Below are 20,781 nucleotides of genomic sequence, written 5' to 3' on the forward strand. Positions count from 1 at the left end.
TGAATTTTTGAATATCTATCTATCTATCTATCTATCTATCTATCTATCTATCTATCTATCTATCTATCTATCTATCTATCTATCTATCTATCTATCTATCTATCTGAGAGAGAGAGAGATTTTTAAGAGAATTTAAAAATTGTCATTGTCAGCTGATGCAGAGACAACAAAGATGTCAAATGACCAAGAAATTCCAAAATTGCCCCGGGTGTAATTGCAGAGCGCCTCCAGTAGGGAGCAGGCTTTTCATAGCATTTTAGCAGAGTGTGTGGTACCCATGCAGACAAGGAGCTCTTTTCAAACTGAGCGCTAAATCAGAGGAAGGAGGCTCTCCAGCTTTCATTTAAATCATGCACTATTCGTGACAACTCATTGGCAAATGCAACAGCATTTACTGATGTTGACATCATAATAAAATATACGAAACCATATTAATTCTCAAAAATATGACAATGAGATTAATTTCCCCTCGTTAAACCAATGTTAAAACACTTATCTACACATTTACTCAACCCTTACTGAGAGGGAATATTTTTGCATTAAATTTTTTTTAATTTTAGATTATTCTGATTTAGAGTCAGAAATGGTAAATGAGCCTAACATCAAGAGAACCATTAAATCATTGAATTATTTTTATGAATAAATGTGAATATGAAGATGACTCCTTGGTAATATGAAAATGTCATTCTTCTTGTTTCACTCTCTCAGCCTACTCTCCCGGAGGCGCGTGCGCAATTAGCCCATATTGTAGAAGTCTGGTGAAACATAACAGCTTCCACATGCACCACTAACTGCACGTGACCTTATTGTATATTTTATATTAAATCCACCACCTAACCCATCTATATGTTAGAATTTACTAATGAAAGGCGTCGGACATTTATGCTAAAAAACATATTTTCCGGACATAAACTGAGATCTTGCGCCGAGCGGCAAGATGCTCAAGATGATCAGGCAAGTTGCCAAAATCTCTCCTGAAAGATGAGAACAGCTTGGAAGGTGGGCAGGGCAGGGCAGGTATAGGCGTTTATAGGGAGAGGGAAACGCTTTTGCTGTAGATTGGGCTTCCCCGAAATCTTTGCGGATGAGTCCCGCGCCAGGAGCTCGGCATTGTGGCCCGGTCTCCTCTCTGCTTCTTCTTGGAAACGGCGTCAGAGAGCAGCTGAGCAAAGGCTTAACATTTCAAACGTCTGGCGGTAGGCTGTAAAGTTTCCACCCCGAAAACAGTGTCATGCGGCAGTAGCAGTAGGGTTGGTGCAGGACACCTCGGCACATGCCTTGGTGCTGTAGGAATGAGTTTTCTGTAAAGCTTTGCGCACAGCCACTCCAAACCAGGGGCCTCGTTTTTTTTCTCTCTCTCTTTTTTGTTTGCTCGTTTAGGAAGGAGCTGTTCTGTTTCTGTTTACGTGTAATTATCCTGATTGAATTGTTACATATATATTGGAAGATTTCTATTTAAACACCATCCTGTTGAAACTGAGCTGCATTGTATTGTGCCTCGAGAATCCTGTTTAACCATTTGCGTAAAGGTTAACTCAGTCAAGCACCAGGAAAGCAGATTCGCAGCGGAACTCCCTCAGTATTAGTCATAGATGTCCGCTCAGCTGGGAGGAGGCCTGCAGCCGGAGACCACAGTAAAACTTGAGGAACTAAAATCTGAAGAAGTTTTTGATGTGACAAGGCCTGACGGATGTCCCAGGGATAGAGGAGAAAATAAAGTGGTTCTGTTCCCGGAGGGACAGCAGCAGCAGCAGCCCCAGATGAAGCCGCGCAAGATGACTCGCAGTCCAAAATGCGCCCGCTGTCGAAACCACGGCGTCGTTTCTTGTCTGAAAGGCCACAAACGCTTTTGCCGCTGGAGGGACTGCCGCTGTGCCTGCTGCCTGCTGGTGGTGGAGCGCCAGCGCGTCATGGCGGCGCAGGTCGCTCTCAGACGGCAGCAGGCTGCGGAGGTGAGACGAGCACAGGGGCAGGTCAGTGAAAGAAGAAAGATAGGGGGGGCAACCAAAAACAAATAAAACAAACAAACAAAAACGTATCCATGGCATCCTGTAGATGATTATTATGGAGCAAGTACGCACAGTGTATGGTTGATGAAAGGGCAAAATCAGTAGGAAAGCTCCCCAAAAATTGGTTCTGATCGTCTGGACTAGAAAAGCTGAGGATGAGTCTGAGGCAGTGAGGGTGACAACACGTTTTAATATCACCTTTGGATAAGCGTCCCTGTATCTGTTTCTATAGAAACACAAGGGGCATATAATACATTTTATTAAGTCGTTTAGAAAAAAACAGTTCACAGTCTGTGTTGTAGAGATAGCACTACTGCTTACTTTTTCACTCGATACAATAATTATATATCGAGCAAGGGACAACTTTTTAAAATCTCGATGAACGTGCAGAACTATATCTTTTATATTTTAAATGCTTACATTGTTTTCATGTAACAGCATTTATATGCTCAAATTTGAAACATTTAAGCCCTGTTTTGTTTCTAATTTGAATGAGTGGTTTGAGCTTTAAAGAGAGAGCGTCAAGTGCTCATTAGGATGACAGAAAAGAAATATAAGAAACCAGCTCAGTGGGTTATATCACAAATAAAAAGAAAAGTGCAGAAATGAAAAGAAGCAAATGAGGTAATATAATGATAATAATAATAAAATCCCATAGAATAATGAGTGCCTTACTTTGCTAATTTGGCATTTATAGGGAAAATTATGTTGATTTTATTACTGCAGACAAAATTCTAAATCCTCCTTAAAAAAATCAGTTTAAACTAATTATATACATATGGTATAATAATGGATTTTATAAATAGCAGCTATAGATACAACTGGGTACTTGAGTGCTTCTTTGCGCAAAATAGCATACCAATTCCACATAGTTAGCAATCCTAGTAATAGCAGTAATGCTGGAGTTAAAAGGGCAAATTCTCTCTGTCTTTAGTTTTAATCCCAGAGATTCTCCTTGCCTCTTACATCATGTACTATTTTCCTTTAATTACCTTGTGAACGTCTGACTGTAAGATAATTGTGTCCAAATGTCTTATTCCCATTCATATGTTTCTCTCAGGGCAAGAAGGGGGTCAGGTGTGCAGCTCCACTGCGCAGAACGGCATATCAGTGTTACACCAGAGCGGCCGAGTCGAGCATCGTGGCCAAGAGCATCCTGCAGGGTGAAGTTTAATTAGCGTCTCCTTTATCGCGTCTTGCTTTATTCCCAGCTTTTCATGTTCTGTACATGAATGAATCTTTACGTGTAGACAACTTCTGCTTTTGATTTAATGATATTTAGGTTCATGCAACATCATAAATTAAGCTTTCCATGGAGCATATCATCATTCACCTGCTCTGTGCTGACATGGTAAAGCTTTTGAACGTCCTGTCAAAGCTGGAAGAGAAATAAAATTGTGCAGACGTAGTTTCCCTGTAGGTTTCCTCCAGCTTTAACCAGTAGAAACTCAATTTTAACTCTAACTGGCATTGTGGGAAACAGCTTTTTCCCCCAAATAAATGTATATTTGTCCCCAAATGGTGACAGTGACCTTCTCAGTGACATTTGCAGCCCCTGTGTAGAAACGTGTAATTGCATTAGCATTTGCAGGTCCTTTTGTAGTCAGTGTGCCACGGGTATTCCTTCTTAGTTTGGCTAGACACACTTCATTTATCCAAACAAACCCCCCATCATCGAGACGTCACTATTTCATAACAACAGGCCATTATTGTAATACACTGTGTGCATTATTACCTGCTGGCTTGCAGTCAAGACTTGCTGGAGGCTTTGTCTTCTTTATAGCCCTCTCTGTCTTCCCTGCGCTCTCAGTAAAGCAACAGTGACGCGGCTAACCAACTGCATTATTAAAATAATAAACAACAAAGTGCTCAGACATAAACACAGCAATTAATTGGTCGGAACAATATCATTATCCATAAATTGACTGCATAAACAAATGTGTAATGGCAATATGTGGCTTTGCTCCCACGTTCAGGGATCAAACCTGCTGTGCCTCCAGAGGACGACACCCCTTGCTGGTCGAAGCAGACGCAACGTGACCAAACACACTTTATGTGCCCCTCCATCAGCGCCCGGATGAGGAAGAGACGAGCGTTTGCAGACAAAGAGCTGGAAAATGTGATGCTGGAGCATGAACTGAGACAGAGGGAGCTGCAGAACGACCTTTTCCCCCCCTCGGCCCTCCTTCCTATGCTTCACCCTCCCCCCTTGCCCATCTCCCCTGGTCTCCACTGCTGCCCACCCAGCAAGGATCCCACAACTGAAGGGCAATCTAGCTATGTGCCCCTGTGCAGATACAAGCCCTTTTATGAGTGTGACTTCCAGCTTTATCAGTTTTTACCCCTGAAGAGCAGGTACTCCACAGGAAATGACTATAATGACTTCTTGTTATGTCAGAGCTCCCAGCAAAGCAGGCAGGAGAAGGAGGTGCAGAATGGATGGAAAGACAGCGAGAAGACAAAACAAGCAGAGGTCATTCCTTCGACATCCATACAAAGACTCCGAAATGATGGCAAGGCCATGTCATGTGCTATTCCTGTCAAATCCCCTTCAAAACGAGCAGAAATAATGGACTCAAATGGCTCTTCAACAGTCACACTTGCTATTTCTGCATCAGATCAGAGTGTCCTGGGTCAGCCAGACATCAGCGCACCCAGCAGGACTTTTGATCCCAGACCTTTGACAGCTAAGAGCTGGAGCTCAGACACTCCTGCCGCCCAGGCAGCTCCTCATGCCGACTCTGTTAAGAGCCCTCACGGCGGCTCAATCAGGACTCCGGCTGTGAGGCCATTACCTTTTTCTGTAGAGGCTTTGCTGAGGGCCTGACAGACAACTGCAAGCAGAGTATAGTGCATACTTTATTATGCACAACCCAACCTGAACTGTCTGAATATAATTACAAAAATTGATTTTATGGTACAGGTTTGGAAACGCTATTCTGTAAAGTGCCAAAAGTGAGAGATTTTTTTAAAAACTATTTCTATAGAGTAAAATCACAGTGTTTGTGTTTTTTATTTCCATGAAAAGTTATTTTACTATATTTTATCTATTGAAAAAAGTAAAGCTAAAAGATATGTATATGTGCTACAATACCATATTTGTATTTCCATTCTGGGCTAATTACATCTTGCACCATGCATACTTTGAAAAAGTGTTTTCTTTTTTTATCATCCCATGTCAGTAGTGCCATAAAAATCTACTGAACCACTCTGTCTGGACTGTCTTTCATCAGTCACGCTTTATTGTCTTTATCCTCAGAAGAAATACACAATACAGACATAAAACAAAGCCAATGAAAAACTCAAGTGCTTGTTGAACTTGTGCCCATTCCTTACTCGATGCTCTGATTTTTAACTTGCAGTGCAGATGTCCCTGGCTGATTTCTCTGGTGCTCTCACAGGGCTGTTTAGGGTCTAAACAAGGTGCTGCTGCTCAGAAATAGAGCACCAGGTGAAGCTGGTTGTTTGTCAAGGAGACAGTTAAAGCACAAAGACTTTCATAAACAACTTAATATTTATCTACTCCTTTTTTTTCACCAAAGACTAAATGCAATGTGCTTTAAATATTTATCAGCATTTGATAAGCTTTGTAGTTCTTCAGATGGAATACATGTTGCCATTCTGACATTATGACTGTATAAATATTGATCACACAGCACGCGGTTCAATATTTCACACAGTATCATTTCATCACACCAGCAGACTGAGGGGATATGGGAAATGCTCACCAAAAGGTTGACTGGGAGGCTGCCAGTGTTGCCTAGGCGACATTGTTCTTTATTGTATGCTGAGCCTGACGCCAGCCGAGTTTGTTTGAACACGCATTTGATCTATATCCGGTTTTTACTTCTTTCTCTTCTCCAGTTTTTTTTTGTTCTGCTCTGTAATCTCGCAGAGATGGAGGTCAGATACTTTTGACAACTCGGGACCTTGTGGCGTCAACACAGCGGTGATAGCGCAGAGCCTTTGTTTGCGAGAGTCTACCAGCATATCGGAGTGCCTCTCTCCCCCGTGTCTTTTCACAGACAGACAGGGAAGGGAGATTGGCACAAAAAGGGGGAAAAAAGAAGATGAGATTTTGAGCATGCAGTCGCAGAAGGTGGGGCGTCCTGTTTTATTGCGCGCTATCTGTGTCATTTTTTTTTTAAACAAAAATTAAAACCTGTTCTTTTCCAGGGAACACAAATGGTCAATTTCACAAAAGATACACATCAGTCACTGAGAGCTGATAATGACTTCTGTAAAGAATAACACAAATGATCTAAATCAGCTTCTCCTCACCTGGAGGAAAAAAGCTAATTTATCTGCTTCCTTTCGTTTTTGTAGCGTCCCTGTAGCCAAGCTTTGTGTCAGCTTAATAGGCAGTGAGTGCTCTGAAATGTCAATCACTCTCCAAAGATCTTGTTAGGACTGTGGAAAAACAGATTAGCTTTAATTATACTCTGTGCTCTTTTCATATGATATTGCACCTCCAAAAAAATCCATCCAGAAGCAGAAGACTGAACGGGTTTCACTGCATTTAAAATACACTTCTGCAATGGAGGTCACTTCATGGGCTGAAAACTGATGCTGGTGAACACATCATATTGCTGGACAAATACATGTTAAAACTTAAGCCTCCCTCAATATTATTTATAAATAAGATTCAAGTGCTGCTGCATTCTCTGGACCCAAATTAGTTTAATGCAATCCAATCCAACTTTAATTATAGGGAAGTTTAACAAAGTAGATCAGTTAAAAGAAGGCAATAAAATACAAAAACACATATTAAGATGCATCGATAAATAAAAATAAAACAGAAAATTAAAAGTCTGATGAGAAAGATTGAGATGTCAGAGGCAAAGAAACTGCTCTGTGGTATGATAAATCTGAATTTGAATTACGATTGGGCACATCCAGGAAAAATGAAGAAAGAATGTGTGTGTTGGGGAGGTGGGAGGTGGTATTTGGTATTAGGCCAGTTTGCTGACAAAGTCATTCCAACAGGTTAAAACACGTTTTTGAGTCTTCTCAACCCCTCTCCTTAATTCCTGCCCTCCTCCTTTGGTCGGCCACCTCTTGCACTCTTGCGGTTCAGCCTTGCGTTGTGTCTCCTTTCCATTTCAGCCAGATCAATTTCACTCAGTTCAAGGTAGAAAAGATTTGCTGTGGCATTTCCTGTAAGTCTGATATGTATATTTTCATCTTACAGACTGCATCATTATCAGCAGTAGGAACAGTAAACGTTGCAGACACTATAATGCATCAGCCAGCAAGAGCTGATGTAGACGTGACAAAGAGCAACCTCTAGTTTTACATGGATTAAAAAACAATCAAGTTCACCTCCGATCAAGGGATTGTTATTATTATTATTTTTTTAATAACTACACTCCAGCCTCACTTTCAGATCTGACTGACACAGCCTGAACTCTCTGCTTGTTTGGTATGACCGGTTAGCTCCCCCCTTGGACAGCTCATCAGCAACATTTAGTATCAGGGCTCTGTGGAAAGCCTTTGATCGTCCTGCCAGCTCCCCTCATTACAGAACGAGAGTGGGCATATGTCTTGGCCCAGCAAGGTCATTACCCCTGGCACTTCTAAAAGAGACACAATCTGAATTTAATGGTGTCGTAATAAGATGTGAGGGCAGGGAAAAGTACTCTTCAGGTTGGTGAACATCCTCCGCTCTGAAAAGAAATAAACAGAATTCCTACTCACAGGGTCTTTAGTAGTGATCTTTTTGGCCTGTAAAAAATAAATTCATTTGACTAGGTGTGAAAACTCGGGTATAAAATTGAGTATATTTGGATAATAAATACTGAATTTCAAACATATTTCACTGAAACAAAACGGTTTGACTGCTAGCTGAATGTTTACCCATCCAAAAGCAAATAAGGTGACAGAATTCCACATCTTGCCAAGAGCCTGAATACTACTACTATTACAACATATAATAGGAGCTTAGAGCTAAGATTGGTGTTTTGGGTATATTTAATTTTTTATCACTCAAGTTTTATTTTTTTTATTACTTCTGAGTTTTCTACAAACATAAACCTTGTTCATTAAAAACAAAAAATGTATTAAAAAGTAGTATTATACATATTATAATCCTTCATGTCGGGCACACAACACACAGCTCTGGGCAGAGAAGAAAGTGCCCTTTTTCTCAGTACAAAAACTCAAATTTCCTGTATGTTTTATGTGTTTGTATATCTCCAAGACACTATATTTAGTGTTCTGATTAATGTTATCATTACATTCCAATCTGCATTCCCTCCATTTATTTTTAACAAGTAGAATGCAACATTGAGTATCATGGTTCAGGGCAGTGCGTTTGATCTGTCTGCCAACTTGCACTTTGGATTTGTTCCTCTCCTACCCTGCCCTGCAACAGCCCTGCATGCTCTCTGGTGTTTGGTAGCCAAGCCTGACTCAGAGATACTGGTGTAGGGTTTCGTCGCTTACTTGTGTGTATCTGTGTAAGGAACAGACTGTGACAGTGGCAGCAGCCTGTCCGAGGCTCTCCTCAGCACCAGACGCTACTGTGGGGACAGCCTGCTTGGTTTATGTGGCGGGAAGACTTTATGATCTGTGTGTGTGTGTGTGCTGCATGTGTGACAGACAGAGGTGCAACAGTCTTGCAATGATTTGTAGATGCCGAACAGTAATGAAAGCATCTTCCGTGCTATACTGCATGAATCAGCTCACAGTGATTTTGATGCTTTACAGTGACCACTAAAAATACAACAGTCTGCTGTTTGACTGTTTCTAAAGCACAACTGAACCCAAATGATAGAAAGGTGTGCCTTCACCTCTTTGACTAAAAAGCTTAGTGTTGCATTTCAATCACAGTGGCCGCTTGAGTAATTTCTTTAGATGTTAGAGAACCATGCCAGGAATCAGTCATAGAGGATTTTCTAAATTTAACCAAGATAACTGAGATCTTTGTGTTTTGTTGTTTGATCTACAGAGTTTAAATTTTTTTAAGTCTGGCTCATAGTAAGAAGATATATGATCTCTGCAAGTGTCAGTTCAAGACATGACATGAAATACCTTATGAGGGATAGATGGTAAAAACAGAAAAACAAGACAAGATCAATAGATCACCAGACAGCCTGCCTAACTCTGTCTGCACACACCGATTCTGTGCACCGCAGTCCTTACTTTTAAATGAAGGACAACTTTACTTCCCCCCAAGAAAAAAGAGGGTAACAAGCCAGGTTTTTACAAGAAACAAAAAAATGCTTATACTGTTAGTATATTTAGGTAATTTTTGGCAATTCATAAGTAAGCTTAGGTAGTGCATGAGCATTTCTAATTATAGCATAACTTCATGTATTTTACAGGAGTGAAGAAATAGTTACGTAAAAACATAAGAAATTCATTAATACTCTGTAGTAGTAATGGGTGATTTAGAGGAAAGGAGACACAATTATACTCTACATAATTTTAAATACTGCATAATTTCTTGGTAATTTTGAGGAAAAACAAACAATATTTCCCCATCTTACATTGTAAGTATGCTGCACTTTTATTATGGAGTGGGCTAACCTTGCCTAACTTACAGGAAAGGAGACACTCCTGTACACCCCTTTTAAAAAATATGCTTGAACAGTGACTGTGAAAGAATAAATATAAGTTGGCTCTATCACTGTAAGATCACATAGCAAATTTTCATATTTATTTTTCTTTTAAGTTGTTAAGTGACAGCACATTTATGTTGGTAAAATGAAAGGACAAGGGAGTAATAGAAAATCCATCATGCACATCTATATAATGAATGTTATATAGATGTGTGAGTGAATGTGTTAAGATGAATCCACTCCATATTACATCCACCGACCTGAAGAATACCTCGTATTTTAGATGTAAGATTGGGAAATGTTTAATTTTTGCAAAACTCTCATGAAATTGCACACCGCTTCCTTTGTATCCTGTAAAAACCTATTCTAGTGTACCAGTATTTAGGTATTTGTAGGTAAATGCATTTAGATTTCAAATAAACTAGAATTCCATTTAATATATGGGGAATTGCACCCTTGCTTGTGGACCATACAATAAAGTGTTACCAAAAAAACCAAATATCATTGCTTTGTGTGATTGTGATACTCAAGGCTACGTTTGTTCTGCTTCAGCAGATTTATTTGCAAGGATCAGACAATTCAGTCACAGGTGAAAGTGGTCTGTTTTTAACTTTTCATACTACTTTAAGGTAGCAAATTCTCCATAAATTCTGTCATCGGAAGACAGAAACAACAAGGCTTTAATAGCAAACAAGAGTCTGGTCTGCCCTGTGACACAGACATTCCTAATTGAACATAGTTGGGTTCCCGTCTGACCACCGCCACCCTTCATTTAACAGAAGAACAAACATACAGGCTCTCAGCTTAAAAGACAGCTCTGTGTGTAACCGAGTCTGCTGTGGTTGGACTAGAAATTTCACAGCTTTAAAAACATCTTTGAAACAGGCAGTGTAGAGTTCTCTCCCCACTTACCCCCATCCTGTAGTATTTGGGATTTTCCATCCAGTGATGTGTGTGTGTGTACAGTATTTGTGTGTTCGCATATGTGTGCGTGTGTGCATAGCGGCCCTGTCGCTATTCCAGCGGCCTTGGGGACGACCGAGGGTGCCCATGGCTGCAGCTGTGTGGCGATCCAGTTACCATCACATGGTGCAGCTTGGCTCCTGAAGAACTACCTCTGCAATATTAGAAACCGAAGGAGACCACAAGACCGCACTTTCTCTCAACTCTCATTCTCTCTCTCGCTAGCTGTCTCAGCCTCCAAAGAGCGTTAAAACACTGAAGGAAAAACTGAAACAACAGCCTGCAACAAGCTTGCAATCATGTGTAAGCATAGCATCAAAATTATAGTGAAAATTATGCAACTTTAATCATTTGTCCAGAACTTCCTGCTGTTTAATGAATCATTTATTGAGCCACAATATTGCAGCATGCCCAGGATGGGTTTTATATTAGAATTAGAATTAGAATTAGAATTCAACTTTATTGTCATTGCACATGCACAGGTACAGGGCAACGAAATGCAGTTTGCATCCATCCAGAAGTGCTTAGTGATATAGATATATTACAATATATATTAGCAATAATATAGATATGTAAGTATATTACAGAAATGGGTCTATTATGGTATGTTATAATGTACACGGTATGAAGTATGTTGTGAATATTCTATAACTATAAGTATGTACAGGCTGTAGTGAGTACAAGCTATGTACAGGATATGGACAGGATATAAATATGAAAAACTATACAGAATATGAAATAAATAACTTTACAGGAATCTGAGATATACAGCTATACAGAAATGGGAACTATGCAAGTTGTAAACAGTTGTAGGGTTAAAAATTATCGTATGTACAGAATGATTATTACAGAGCTATACAGTAGTGCAGTTAAGGTAAGTGAGGGTGTGGATCATTTCTACAGAGGCTATATAAAGTGCTAGTGGTTGTGAGTGGTGGTTCACTCCATGTTATTATTGTGTGTTTGAGGGTACAGTTGTCCATTGTGTGTGTGTGTGTGTATGTTCAGTCCATGAGTTAACGTGGGTCAGATGTCAGGAGGCAGAGTTCAGGAGTCTGACAGCTGTGGGGAAGAAGCTGTTCCGGTACCTGGTGGTCTTAGTCCGGAGGCTCCTGTAGCGCCTCCCAGAGGGCAGGAGGGTGAAGAGTCCATGTGATGGGTGACTGGGGTCTCTGATGATTTTCCCAGCCCTTTTCAGACACCGCTTCCTGTAGATGTCTTTTATGGCAGGAAGTGGTGCTCCGGCGATGCGCTGGGCAGTTTTCACGACCCTCTGCAACGCCTTCCGGTCCGAGGCAGAGCAGTTCCCGTACCAGACTGTTATACAGTTGGTCAGGATGCTCTCGATGGTGCAGCGATAGAAGTTCACCAGGATGTCTGAGGACAGGTGGTTCTTCCTCAGAGTCCTCAAGAAGAAGAGGCGCTGGTGAGCCTTCTTGACCAGCTTGGAGCAGTTGGTCGTCCAGGTGAGATCCTCGGAGATGTGGACTCCCAGGAACTTGAAGCTGCTCACACGCTCCACAGCCGTCCCCTTAATGTGGATGGGTGGATGTGGGTCAGCATTCCTCCTGTAGTCCACGATGAGCTCCTTGGTCTTCTCGGTGTTAAGCAGCAGGTTGTTTCTGTCGCACCACTCAGCCAGACGATCCACCTCCTCCCTGTAGGCGGCCTCATCGTTGTCACTGATGAGGCCAATCACCGTGGTGTCATCTGCAAACTTAATGATGGTGTGATATGAGCTAAGTTGGATGCTACTGAACGATGTTGCTTAATCCTTTTTACCCCTTTCCTCCTCATTAATATGCCTTTTCCCTGCTTATCATTGCTCATCCCTTTCCTGCCCTAGGTACAGAGAATGAGGTACTTTTTGGAGAAGTGAACCCAAACAGAGCGAAGGGGGGAAAGGGGAAGAGTGCCGTAATCTTTTTCATCAGATATGAATGTTTAGCATATAAATACATTGTAATGCAGGTTTCCCAAAACCTTCTAGCAGCTCCACTCAGCTTTAGCTTAACCTTTGCAGGTCTGTACCTCAGCCTCAGCGCATGCCAGGCAAGTTCAGGAACTTTATAGACCAAGGGTGGCAGCAATAACATCAATGCAAAAACAGCTCAAACTGCCCCACCTTCATTAAAGCTGTGTTTATCCAGCTTGCTTCGGGTTTTATTCTATAGAAAATTCTGCAAACCCAAACTTAAACAATTCCATTGACCACATTCTGACTCCCGGTAATCCAATCCACCCTGATGTTATTCATGTCCTGATCTATACCCCCTCCTTATGCTAACATATTGGCACCCTTTAATAAGTGATTGATTATCCCTGAGGTCTATAAGGGAAGGACAGTGGGGTTTAATGACATATAAACCTGTGTTTTGATGTGAGGTTCAGGGACCTTTAAGAATAACAGCTGGCACAGGCAGAGCGCTGGGAGGGAGTGGCAACTGTTCAAGGAAAAGTGTCAAGTTAAGATGGCGTGATAGCAGGAACCCTGCGGCTCGCTATAACCCACGACAACCTGCCAAGACCAGCAACATGTTTTAAAGCATTTTACTTTCCCTTTTAGTCAAAACAGATTATGCTCAGAGATGGACGCCTCGACCATGCAAGTGTCTGAGGTATTAAAAACACAGAGAGGAAAGAGGATGACATGCAATTGACTTTAATAGCGTTTACAGTGTAAATAGGGTCAGTAAAAAGATGTTATTAAACATCTCGAGTGTCAGCGGCACACGTGTTAAAACCATTTACGGGGAACAAAGCGTCTATTTCAAGTTTCAAGTATTTTGACTTTGTCTGTCTCCCTGCTCAGTTCCCTCGCAACTGGTTCGAAAATGTTTTTTTGTTTTGAAATGAAACATTTCCCTGAATCCAGATGGTGCATCCTCCTTAGAAATACAACCATGACAGATCCCAGAACTATTGCCCTCGCTCCCTCCCGGCCAGTCATGGTACATTTATAAAAAATTCTCCGGTTCCCTGATATTGTCAGGCATGCACACAAGCATCCAGCACAATTTTTCTCCCACACTGAGATCTGATGTGGTTTCAAAGAGTTCTTTTAATTTTTTGAGCAGTGTATGACACGGTAATGGGGGCTGATGGAGGATTGATTAAGCTCAGCTGATGTCTATTGCAATCTAATTTGCATCTCTCTCGGGTCCAGTGGACTGCTGACTTTGAACGAACATGATGTTATGAATCATTGATCCAAGTTTAATGATACTCTCTGAAATGGACATCAGGGTATTTAGAACTTCCAAGAAGCAAACAGGTGGAATACATTCAGAATTCAGGAACGAAACTCTCCCATAAATCTAGGCTTCAAAGCTTAAATATGAAATATTTAAACAAGAAAAATGGGATGCTTCACGCTGAAAAAAACAACAACCTGAGAACAAACATGATGTATAACTAGTAATAAACCTTTCTGCAGTTACAGCTCATTCCAAATGCAGCAGTTTATGTGCTGGGAATGCAAAGAGGTCAGAGAAACTTTTCATTTCAAAACTTATTTAACACACACATTTTCAGCCACTCATCACATACATCATAAAGAGTACTCTTAAGCACATGAGTTAAAGTCAACTAGACTTCATGAAGCCTCTTATGAGGCTTCTTCAGGTCTAAAACACTGATTGGGAGACACAGGCATCACCTTGGAGGTAGTGCTTAGAGGTCACCTGAGCCAAGGTGTAAATCAAAGTGTGGATCTTTAGATTGAAGGTGTGAATCCTTTGTGAGAGACTGCTTCACTGTGCCATTGTGTGATTTGGTAAGGTCACATGGGTTAAGATCTGAGTAGCTGCTTAGGCAAAGATCCCAAAAGTCCATCATAGGTGGCTAACAGCTGGTGTCACAGGCCACCACCTCTGTTTATTAATGGTCATTCACAGTCTTGTTGGTCCAATGTGTAATCTTCAGAGTCCTCATCTCATAGTAGATGTACAGATGAGTTTTGTCCTGATGATTGTAAGACTACCAACCTACAGAAATAACTAGCAGTACACAGCCTGTGAAAACAGTTGTAGAATATCTCCTGAGGAGGCTTCCAAATTTTCAAAAACAGCCATAATGGTGTCTAAGCAGTGGTCACCACAGTTCATTGCTTGGCTTCTTCATATTTTTTTAAAAGTGATTTTGCACTATTCAGACTTTAAATCTGGTATTTTTGTTGTGACCACAGAAAAGATGAAATAAAGTGGAATAAAAAATGGTTCAAGTAAAGGGCAAATGTATTCATACCTCTTCAGATTAGTAATGATTAAACCACAACACCTTGCCTGATTTAGGTTCATAACTGACCCCCAAGTTGGAGCTACACGTATTTCATGACCTGCACACAGCTAGTAAAAGAAATCTTGGGGGAAAAAAAAAATCCTGTCTGACAGGTTTCTGTCTTTCCAACAAAATCTTAAATCACAGCAGCAAACCAGCACTGCTGTGAAACAAAATGAGTGGGATTCACCATGATGTGTGTGGTTTGTTGCTGGAGCTCTGCCTCTCCAAAACCTCGACGCCTGAGGAAAATGCAGCCATCTCTCAATCCACTTGAGTGGAATTGCCTCCTGTTTCAGAGTAACAAGACTTTTCAAGGTGGTGGTGTGTTAGGGGTGAGGGAGAGCAGCATCTGTGGAGGAGAAATTTTAGATTTCCACAACTACAGCGCAGATAAAGTGTTGTTGAGCATGCTTGCATGGATATGGGAGCATGACTGCTGTCATGCTGTCTTGTTATTGAGTCTCTCTGAAGTTACTCGCTCTCTTTCTCCTTCTAACACTCACTCATTCTCACACACAAAACTCTTGTAAGGCAATAATAGGAATGAAACAGCACTCTTTTTCTCTCTTTTTTAACAGCCAGCTCTGCGTCAATATTGCTCTTTCCCCAGCAGTGATCACACACAACCCTATGTCTCAATTTCCTTCTACACACAGCCAGCTCCCAAATCCAACACTCACACACTGTCTTTTTTAAAAAAAAAATATTCCCATTAAGTTGAGCGCCTAAATATCCTAGGTGTAGCACACACACTCGACTGCTACCTTCTCCAGCCAGGCTACACTCTGGCCACTGATGGATTTTTTCCCCAAAACATTTACTCTGTAACACAAGCTAGTCTGTCTTGTGTTTTCACTTCAAACAAAGCTATTAATCACCTTAATCGCCCTCAATTAACCCCTTATGCCAGATGCTCGCTCTGCACGTCACACAAGTGACTGCTCATTCAGTCACCTCTGCCAAACAGGTGATGAATCACCACCACAAGGCAATCTCCACCACTGGCTAATTCATATGATATCACTGCTTCAGATGACAAAACATTAGCTAGAGGGAAATGGTGGAAACAGCCACGGGGGGCCCAATAGAGATTAGTGATGCAGAAGGGTAAAAGCATACGCCCAAAGCTGTGTGTATCTATATGCTGCATGCAGGAGGAGAGGGAATCCCTGAAGCACAGAAACACAAAAGAGCATAGTGCCGAAAAAGAGAGAAGAACAGTTTATTTTCCAAATTCTTAAAGGCAATTTAGTTCCAATCTTTACTTTCCCACAAAGACTGTTTTTCTCCCAACACTGCAGCAGGAAAACAATAAAAAGGGAACAAAACACAAGAACAATGTAAGAGTGAACAAGACAGCAGTCCGTGAGATTAGTGATGTATTTTCAGCTTTTTGGGATGCACACAAATCTATTTGGTGTTCAACTACAACCAAAACTACATTAACAATTACAATCAAACAACTGAGAATAGCTGGAAGCAACAAACTGTCGATGTAATAACTCTAACAGCTGCTGCCAAAACAACCACGTAGATAATTTGTTCCTGCAGTGTGTGAAACGATCCAAGCTTATTCGCAACAATTTGGTGTGACAGTATAGCTCATTATTTTTAGAATATATTTGTCATGTGACACAGCTATTGTAGAAGGCACAAAGACAGTGAAACATCACGGCCTAGGTTTGACTGAGTGCTTTTTAAGGTTAGAAGACCTAAACTTAAAAACTTACGAACTGACTTTGGTTTGAACCAGAAGAAGAGATGCTGGTTTCTCCTGTTAAAGTCTGACATTTTCCTGACCCATCCATCCTCCCTGACCTCACTTCCTCCATCGTAATTACTATGGTAACTAGAGGGCTTTGTCACTGAGACAAAGATTAGCTTAAATGACTGACACGCTAATGTTTCAGAAAGATCACAGAATGACAGGCTTCAACCCAGCCATGAGGTAGGAAGGCTGCAATTACAACTTTGCAACTGAAGCAGAATATCTTTATTGTCATTGCCATGTGTTTATTATGCAGTGCATTCACATTTAGTTTGAGGCCCTACAGATGTGCTCTGTAACATCTTACAGATTGCAGTAGCTCAAAGAAGTGATGGCATGGGTGTGTGGGGTCCTCACAGATGCCGGTGGTGTTGTAGATTTCCCCCAGTGCTGACTCTCAGTGATCTTCTGAGCACTGGAGTCTACATGCTGGAGAGCCTCCTGGCCAGCTGCAGTGCAGCTGAGTTAGTAAAATAAAGTGTAATATGTTAAGATGCTCTCTATAGAGCAAAAGTAAAAAGTAGCCAGCGTCTTTCTTGGAGTCCATGGAAAGAACAGCTGCTGCTGTGCCTTCTTTACCTGTGTAGTGGTTTTTTTGAGCTATGTGAAGTCCTCTAACACATGAACTCCCAGGTCCCTGATACTGGACACCTTCTCAACACCACTCCATGGATGAGGACTGGAGTGTGATCTGCAACATTCAGGGACAAAGTATTCACTAAGCACCAGTCCACCTGATTGTTTACTTCTCCTCTGTAAGCCAGTTTGTTGTTGTCAGTGATGAGATCAGTAGCCTCAGTCATAGATCTTGAAGAGGGAGAATGGGATTAAGCAGTGTACCAGTGCTAAGATGTTTAGGGGCCCAGTGTCAAACCTTGAGCTCACTCTGACAAAAATGGGCTCAGCTGAACAGTGTTTCTGTCACACTGTTGGACGATTAATCAATTAAATTTCACATTAAACCTTTAGGAAGGCATGGTGGGATGTCAGCACTGTCACCTCACAGGAAGAAGATCCTTTTCTCTGTGGAGTTTGTTCTCCCTGTGTCTGTCTGGGCACTCTGGTTTCCTCCGTACTGAATAGTTCCACTCAAATATTAAATTTCTGTTTTGCTTTAACATAAAATGAATAAAAATATACTGCAGCACATCAACTTAAGGCTCAGCTTGACCCATAAAGGCAACAGGATAACCAGCTTTTTTTAGAGATTAGGTATCTTACCCACGGGATCATCTTTTATCCTTGTACCGCTGATTGCTCATTGGGTTACTCGCACCAGGGTCTGCTGCCAAATGTTTGATATCCAAGATGGAAGTATGCTCCTTTGAACACAGCTTGTGGTGCTCTTCTGCTATAGCCTTTCATGAGCTGGATCACCACAGATGATGCCAACCATGCTTGTTGACAGCAAGGAAGACAAGTGCAGATTTAATCAGACCCACATGTAGCAGTCTGTGGGTGATATTCACATTGCAGGGTGTTGTCTTTCTTTATGAAACATCAAGGGGAATTAAAAGAGGATGGGTAAGTTGTTGGGTCGTATCAAAGTGCTTGTAGAAAGCGATAAACAGATGGTGGACAACATGAGAGAGTAATTAGAAATTCATTCATATAAACACTTTTAAAGCAGCGTTCAGACATGGCAGCTAAGCTTAACATGCCTTCGGGAACTCAGTCAAGCAGTTTAGTGCCTTCTTCAATAGGCGTGAACCAGAGGTGTGGACTCGAGTCACATGACTTGGACTCGAGTCAGACTCGAGTCATTAATTTTATGACTTTAGACTTGACTTGAAAAAATGTTCTAAGACTTGTGACTTGACTTGGACTTTTACACCAATGACTTGGGACTTGAATTGGACTTGAACCGGTTTACTTGAAAAGACTTGATATTTTACCCCAAATATAAAATCTAACATGCATATTATATAGAGATTGAAAATGTGACGTCATTCACGGGTAGAACCGCAAAGGATTCTGGGAACTCGTGGCAAGCGGTACTAGCGCACGCAGGCTTTCAATTAAAATCAGTCACACAGCGATAAAAAGAAACACAAAAATGTCAAGAAGCTGTTGTATCATTAACTGCAATAGCCGGTCGCATGACAGCCACGGGAAGCCGACGGGTAAAGAGATCGGTTGTTATCGGATTACGTCGTTGAAGAGAAATTGTTCGAGCCATGTTTCCGAAGTAACAAAGAGGCGACTGGATTGCAGCCATTCTAAGACCAAATATAACGTCCCAGAACACTCCAGCTCACAGGTTAGTCTGCTCCAAGCATTTACACGAAGGTCAGTGTTTTTTAGTAGTTAATACGTCATTTTCATAACATAATTAGTGATATAGGTTACAAGCAAGTCTGGCGCTGAACAGAAATTGTCGCGCTATGCTCCTTTATTTATTGTGTTTATTGTGCATAAATAGTGAATTGTCCTGACACAATATTGCGTTTCGCTTCTGTTATTATGGTACATTGACAAAAACATATACTTTTATTCACAGGATAAAACAGGTTTTTTGTATCACTAATTGCCCAGTACGATTACAGCATACAGTATTATTGTCACTGCTACATTTCTGTGATGGGTACCAGAAATTATTTCCACTGCTAATTAATTACCGTTGAGCTCAAAGGTCCTATTAATAAACGGTTAACGAATGTGTATTTATGACGACGATTTGTGAGACTGGTAAACTTATGATACGTACGATGGTCTTTCGTTCTACACGGTGCATTTCAAGGTCCTGCACCCATCCGTCGGTAAACTGTACCTGGGCTTGTTGCAGTGACCTGAAGTTACTAAACTTCATGAGTGTATGCACTCACTCCAAGAACCGTATGATTATAAATATGTATATAAATATGCTACAATGAGATAGCTGACTTCATCTAACTAGCAAATGTTGTCCAGGCTACGTTGGTGATACAGTTTTTTTTAATGTGTATGATATTTTTGTCATGCGATTTTAAAGCCGGTCCTACAACCGCATCCAAGAATAACATGCAGCTTATCTCAGAACTGTTGGTGAAAATTATTCTTGGAGCTAGGTTTAATTGAGCTGCATTTTAAAGAGGTGCAATTTCACAATTTGTGTATATTTTCTACGTTCACTTTTGTCATGTGTTGAGAAAAACACAGATTTAAAATTACATGGTCTAATATTTACATTTAGCATATAACTGCAACATTATTTTTTCGTTGTTTTTTTTTTTTAAAGACTCGAAAGGACTTGAAATTCAAAGTTTCAGACTTGTGACTTGACTCGGACTTTTACACCAGTGACTTGAGACTCGACTCTGACTTGCCTGACATTACTTGAGACTTGACTTGAGACTTGAGGATAAAGACTTGAGACTTACTTGAGACTTGCAAAACAATGACTTGGTCCCACCTCTGGCGTGAACAGTGTTTAATATTAAAAGAAACAAAATATCAAGTGAGATCCTAATTAGCTAAACAAGGGACCACAAAAGTTAGTGGATAATCCATCACCTGCTCACCTGGTATAAAATATTCAAAGATTAGAAGGAACACTGAATCCACTCCCACTCATCGCAGCTAGGATTAAAACCATCTGTCATAACAATAGCACAATAAATACTCCCCCAAATCTGAGGATAATAAAAGAGGGGAAAAGTGGGAGAAAAAAAGACAAGACTCATGAGATCTTAAAAAAAGAACATACATTTTATGACACCTTGCCACGTTCCCCCAGGAATGACTTTCATTGTGTAAATTAATCATTTCTAATCCCAAACTTCAGTGCCAGAGCAAAAACACTAATTAACTTGTTATTAAAATCTTGTAAATTTTGCATTTTTAATAATAATAATAATAATAATTCCAGGTGTGTGCATCAACAGACTAATTGAATAACTTTTCATTTTCAGATTTATGATATGAATTCTATAGCATTTTATTTCAAATAAGCTTGCGCTATTCCAACTTGCAATTTTCTGGCAAAGTGAGCTTCTGCTTTGAGTCCTGTTTATAATGGATCCACAGTCCATGTCCAGGCGAAATTGATGTAAGTTTAAGGTGGCCTAAATTGGCTTGAAATTGCAGCGAGCGGTTACCACTATTTTCTAACAATCAATCAAACTGATGAGTGTGGCAGAGAAAGCTCGAAAGTCTAACAGAAGAGCTGCAGTCACTCCAGATTAGGAACATATTCACAGACAGTGGCTACACTGTTACA

General features: G+C 40.8%; 1 protein-coding gene across 1 annotated transcript; it reads left to right on the forward strand.

The window, feature by feature from the left end:
- Positions 1 to 1,006: 1,006 nt before the first annotated feature.
- Positions 1,007 to 5,171, forward strand: dmrt2b (doublesex and mab-3 related transcription factor 2b). Its single transcript, XM_085251693.1, has 3 exons — positions 1,007 to 1,952; positions 3,070 to 3,172; positions 3,986 to 5,171. Exons 1-3 carry the CDS (start codon positions 1,593 to 1,595, stop codon positions 4,834 to 4,836), a joined length of 1,314 nt encoding a protein of 437 aa, XP_085107819.1. The 5' UTR covers positions 1,007 to 1,592; the 3' UTR covers positions 4,837 to 5,171.
- Positions 5,172 to 20,781: the final 15,610 nt, after the last annotated feature.

The sequence above is a fragment of the Mchenga conophoros genome, linkage group LG17, assembly GCF_057382185.1.
Source record: "Mchenga conophoros isolate Kocher_MC1m ecotype Shallow Benthic linkage group LG17, M_conophoros_male_GT1.1, whole genome shotgun sequence".
NCBI classification, from domain to species: Eukaryota; Metazoa; Chordata; class Actinopteri; order Cichliformes; family Cichlidae; genus Mchenga; species Mchenga conophoros.

Bases quoted from the DNA above. Each gene is read 5' to 3' on its own strand.
- dmrt2b (XM_085251693.1), top strand. From the start codon at position 1,593: ATGTCCGCTCAGCTGGGAGGAGGCCTGCAGCCGGAGACCACAGTAAAA. The intron at 1,953-3,069 runs GTGAGACGAGCA...TGTTTCTCTCAG, and splicing joins GACGGCAGCAGGCTGCGGAG to GGCAAGAAGGGGGTCAGGTG. The intron at 3,173-3,985 runs GTGAAGTTTAAT...TCCCACGTTCAG, and splicing joins GGCCAAGAGCATCCTGCAGG to GGATCAAACCTGCTGTGCCT.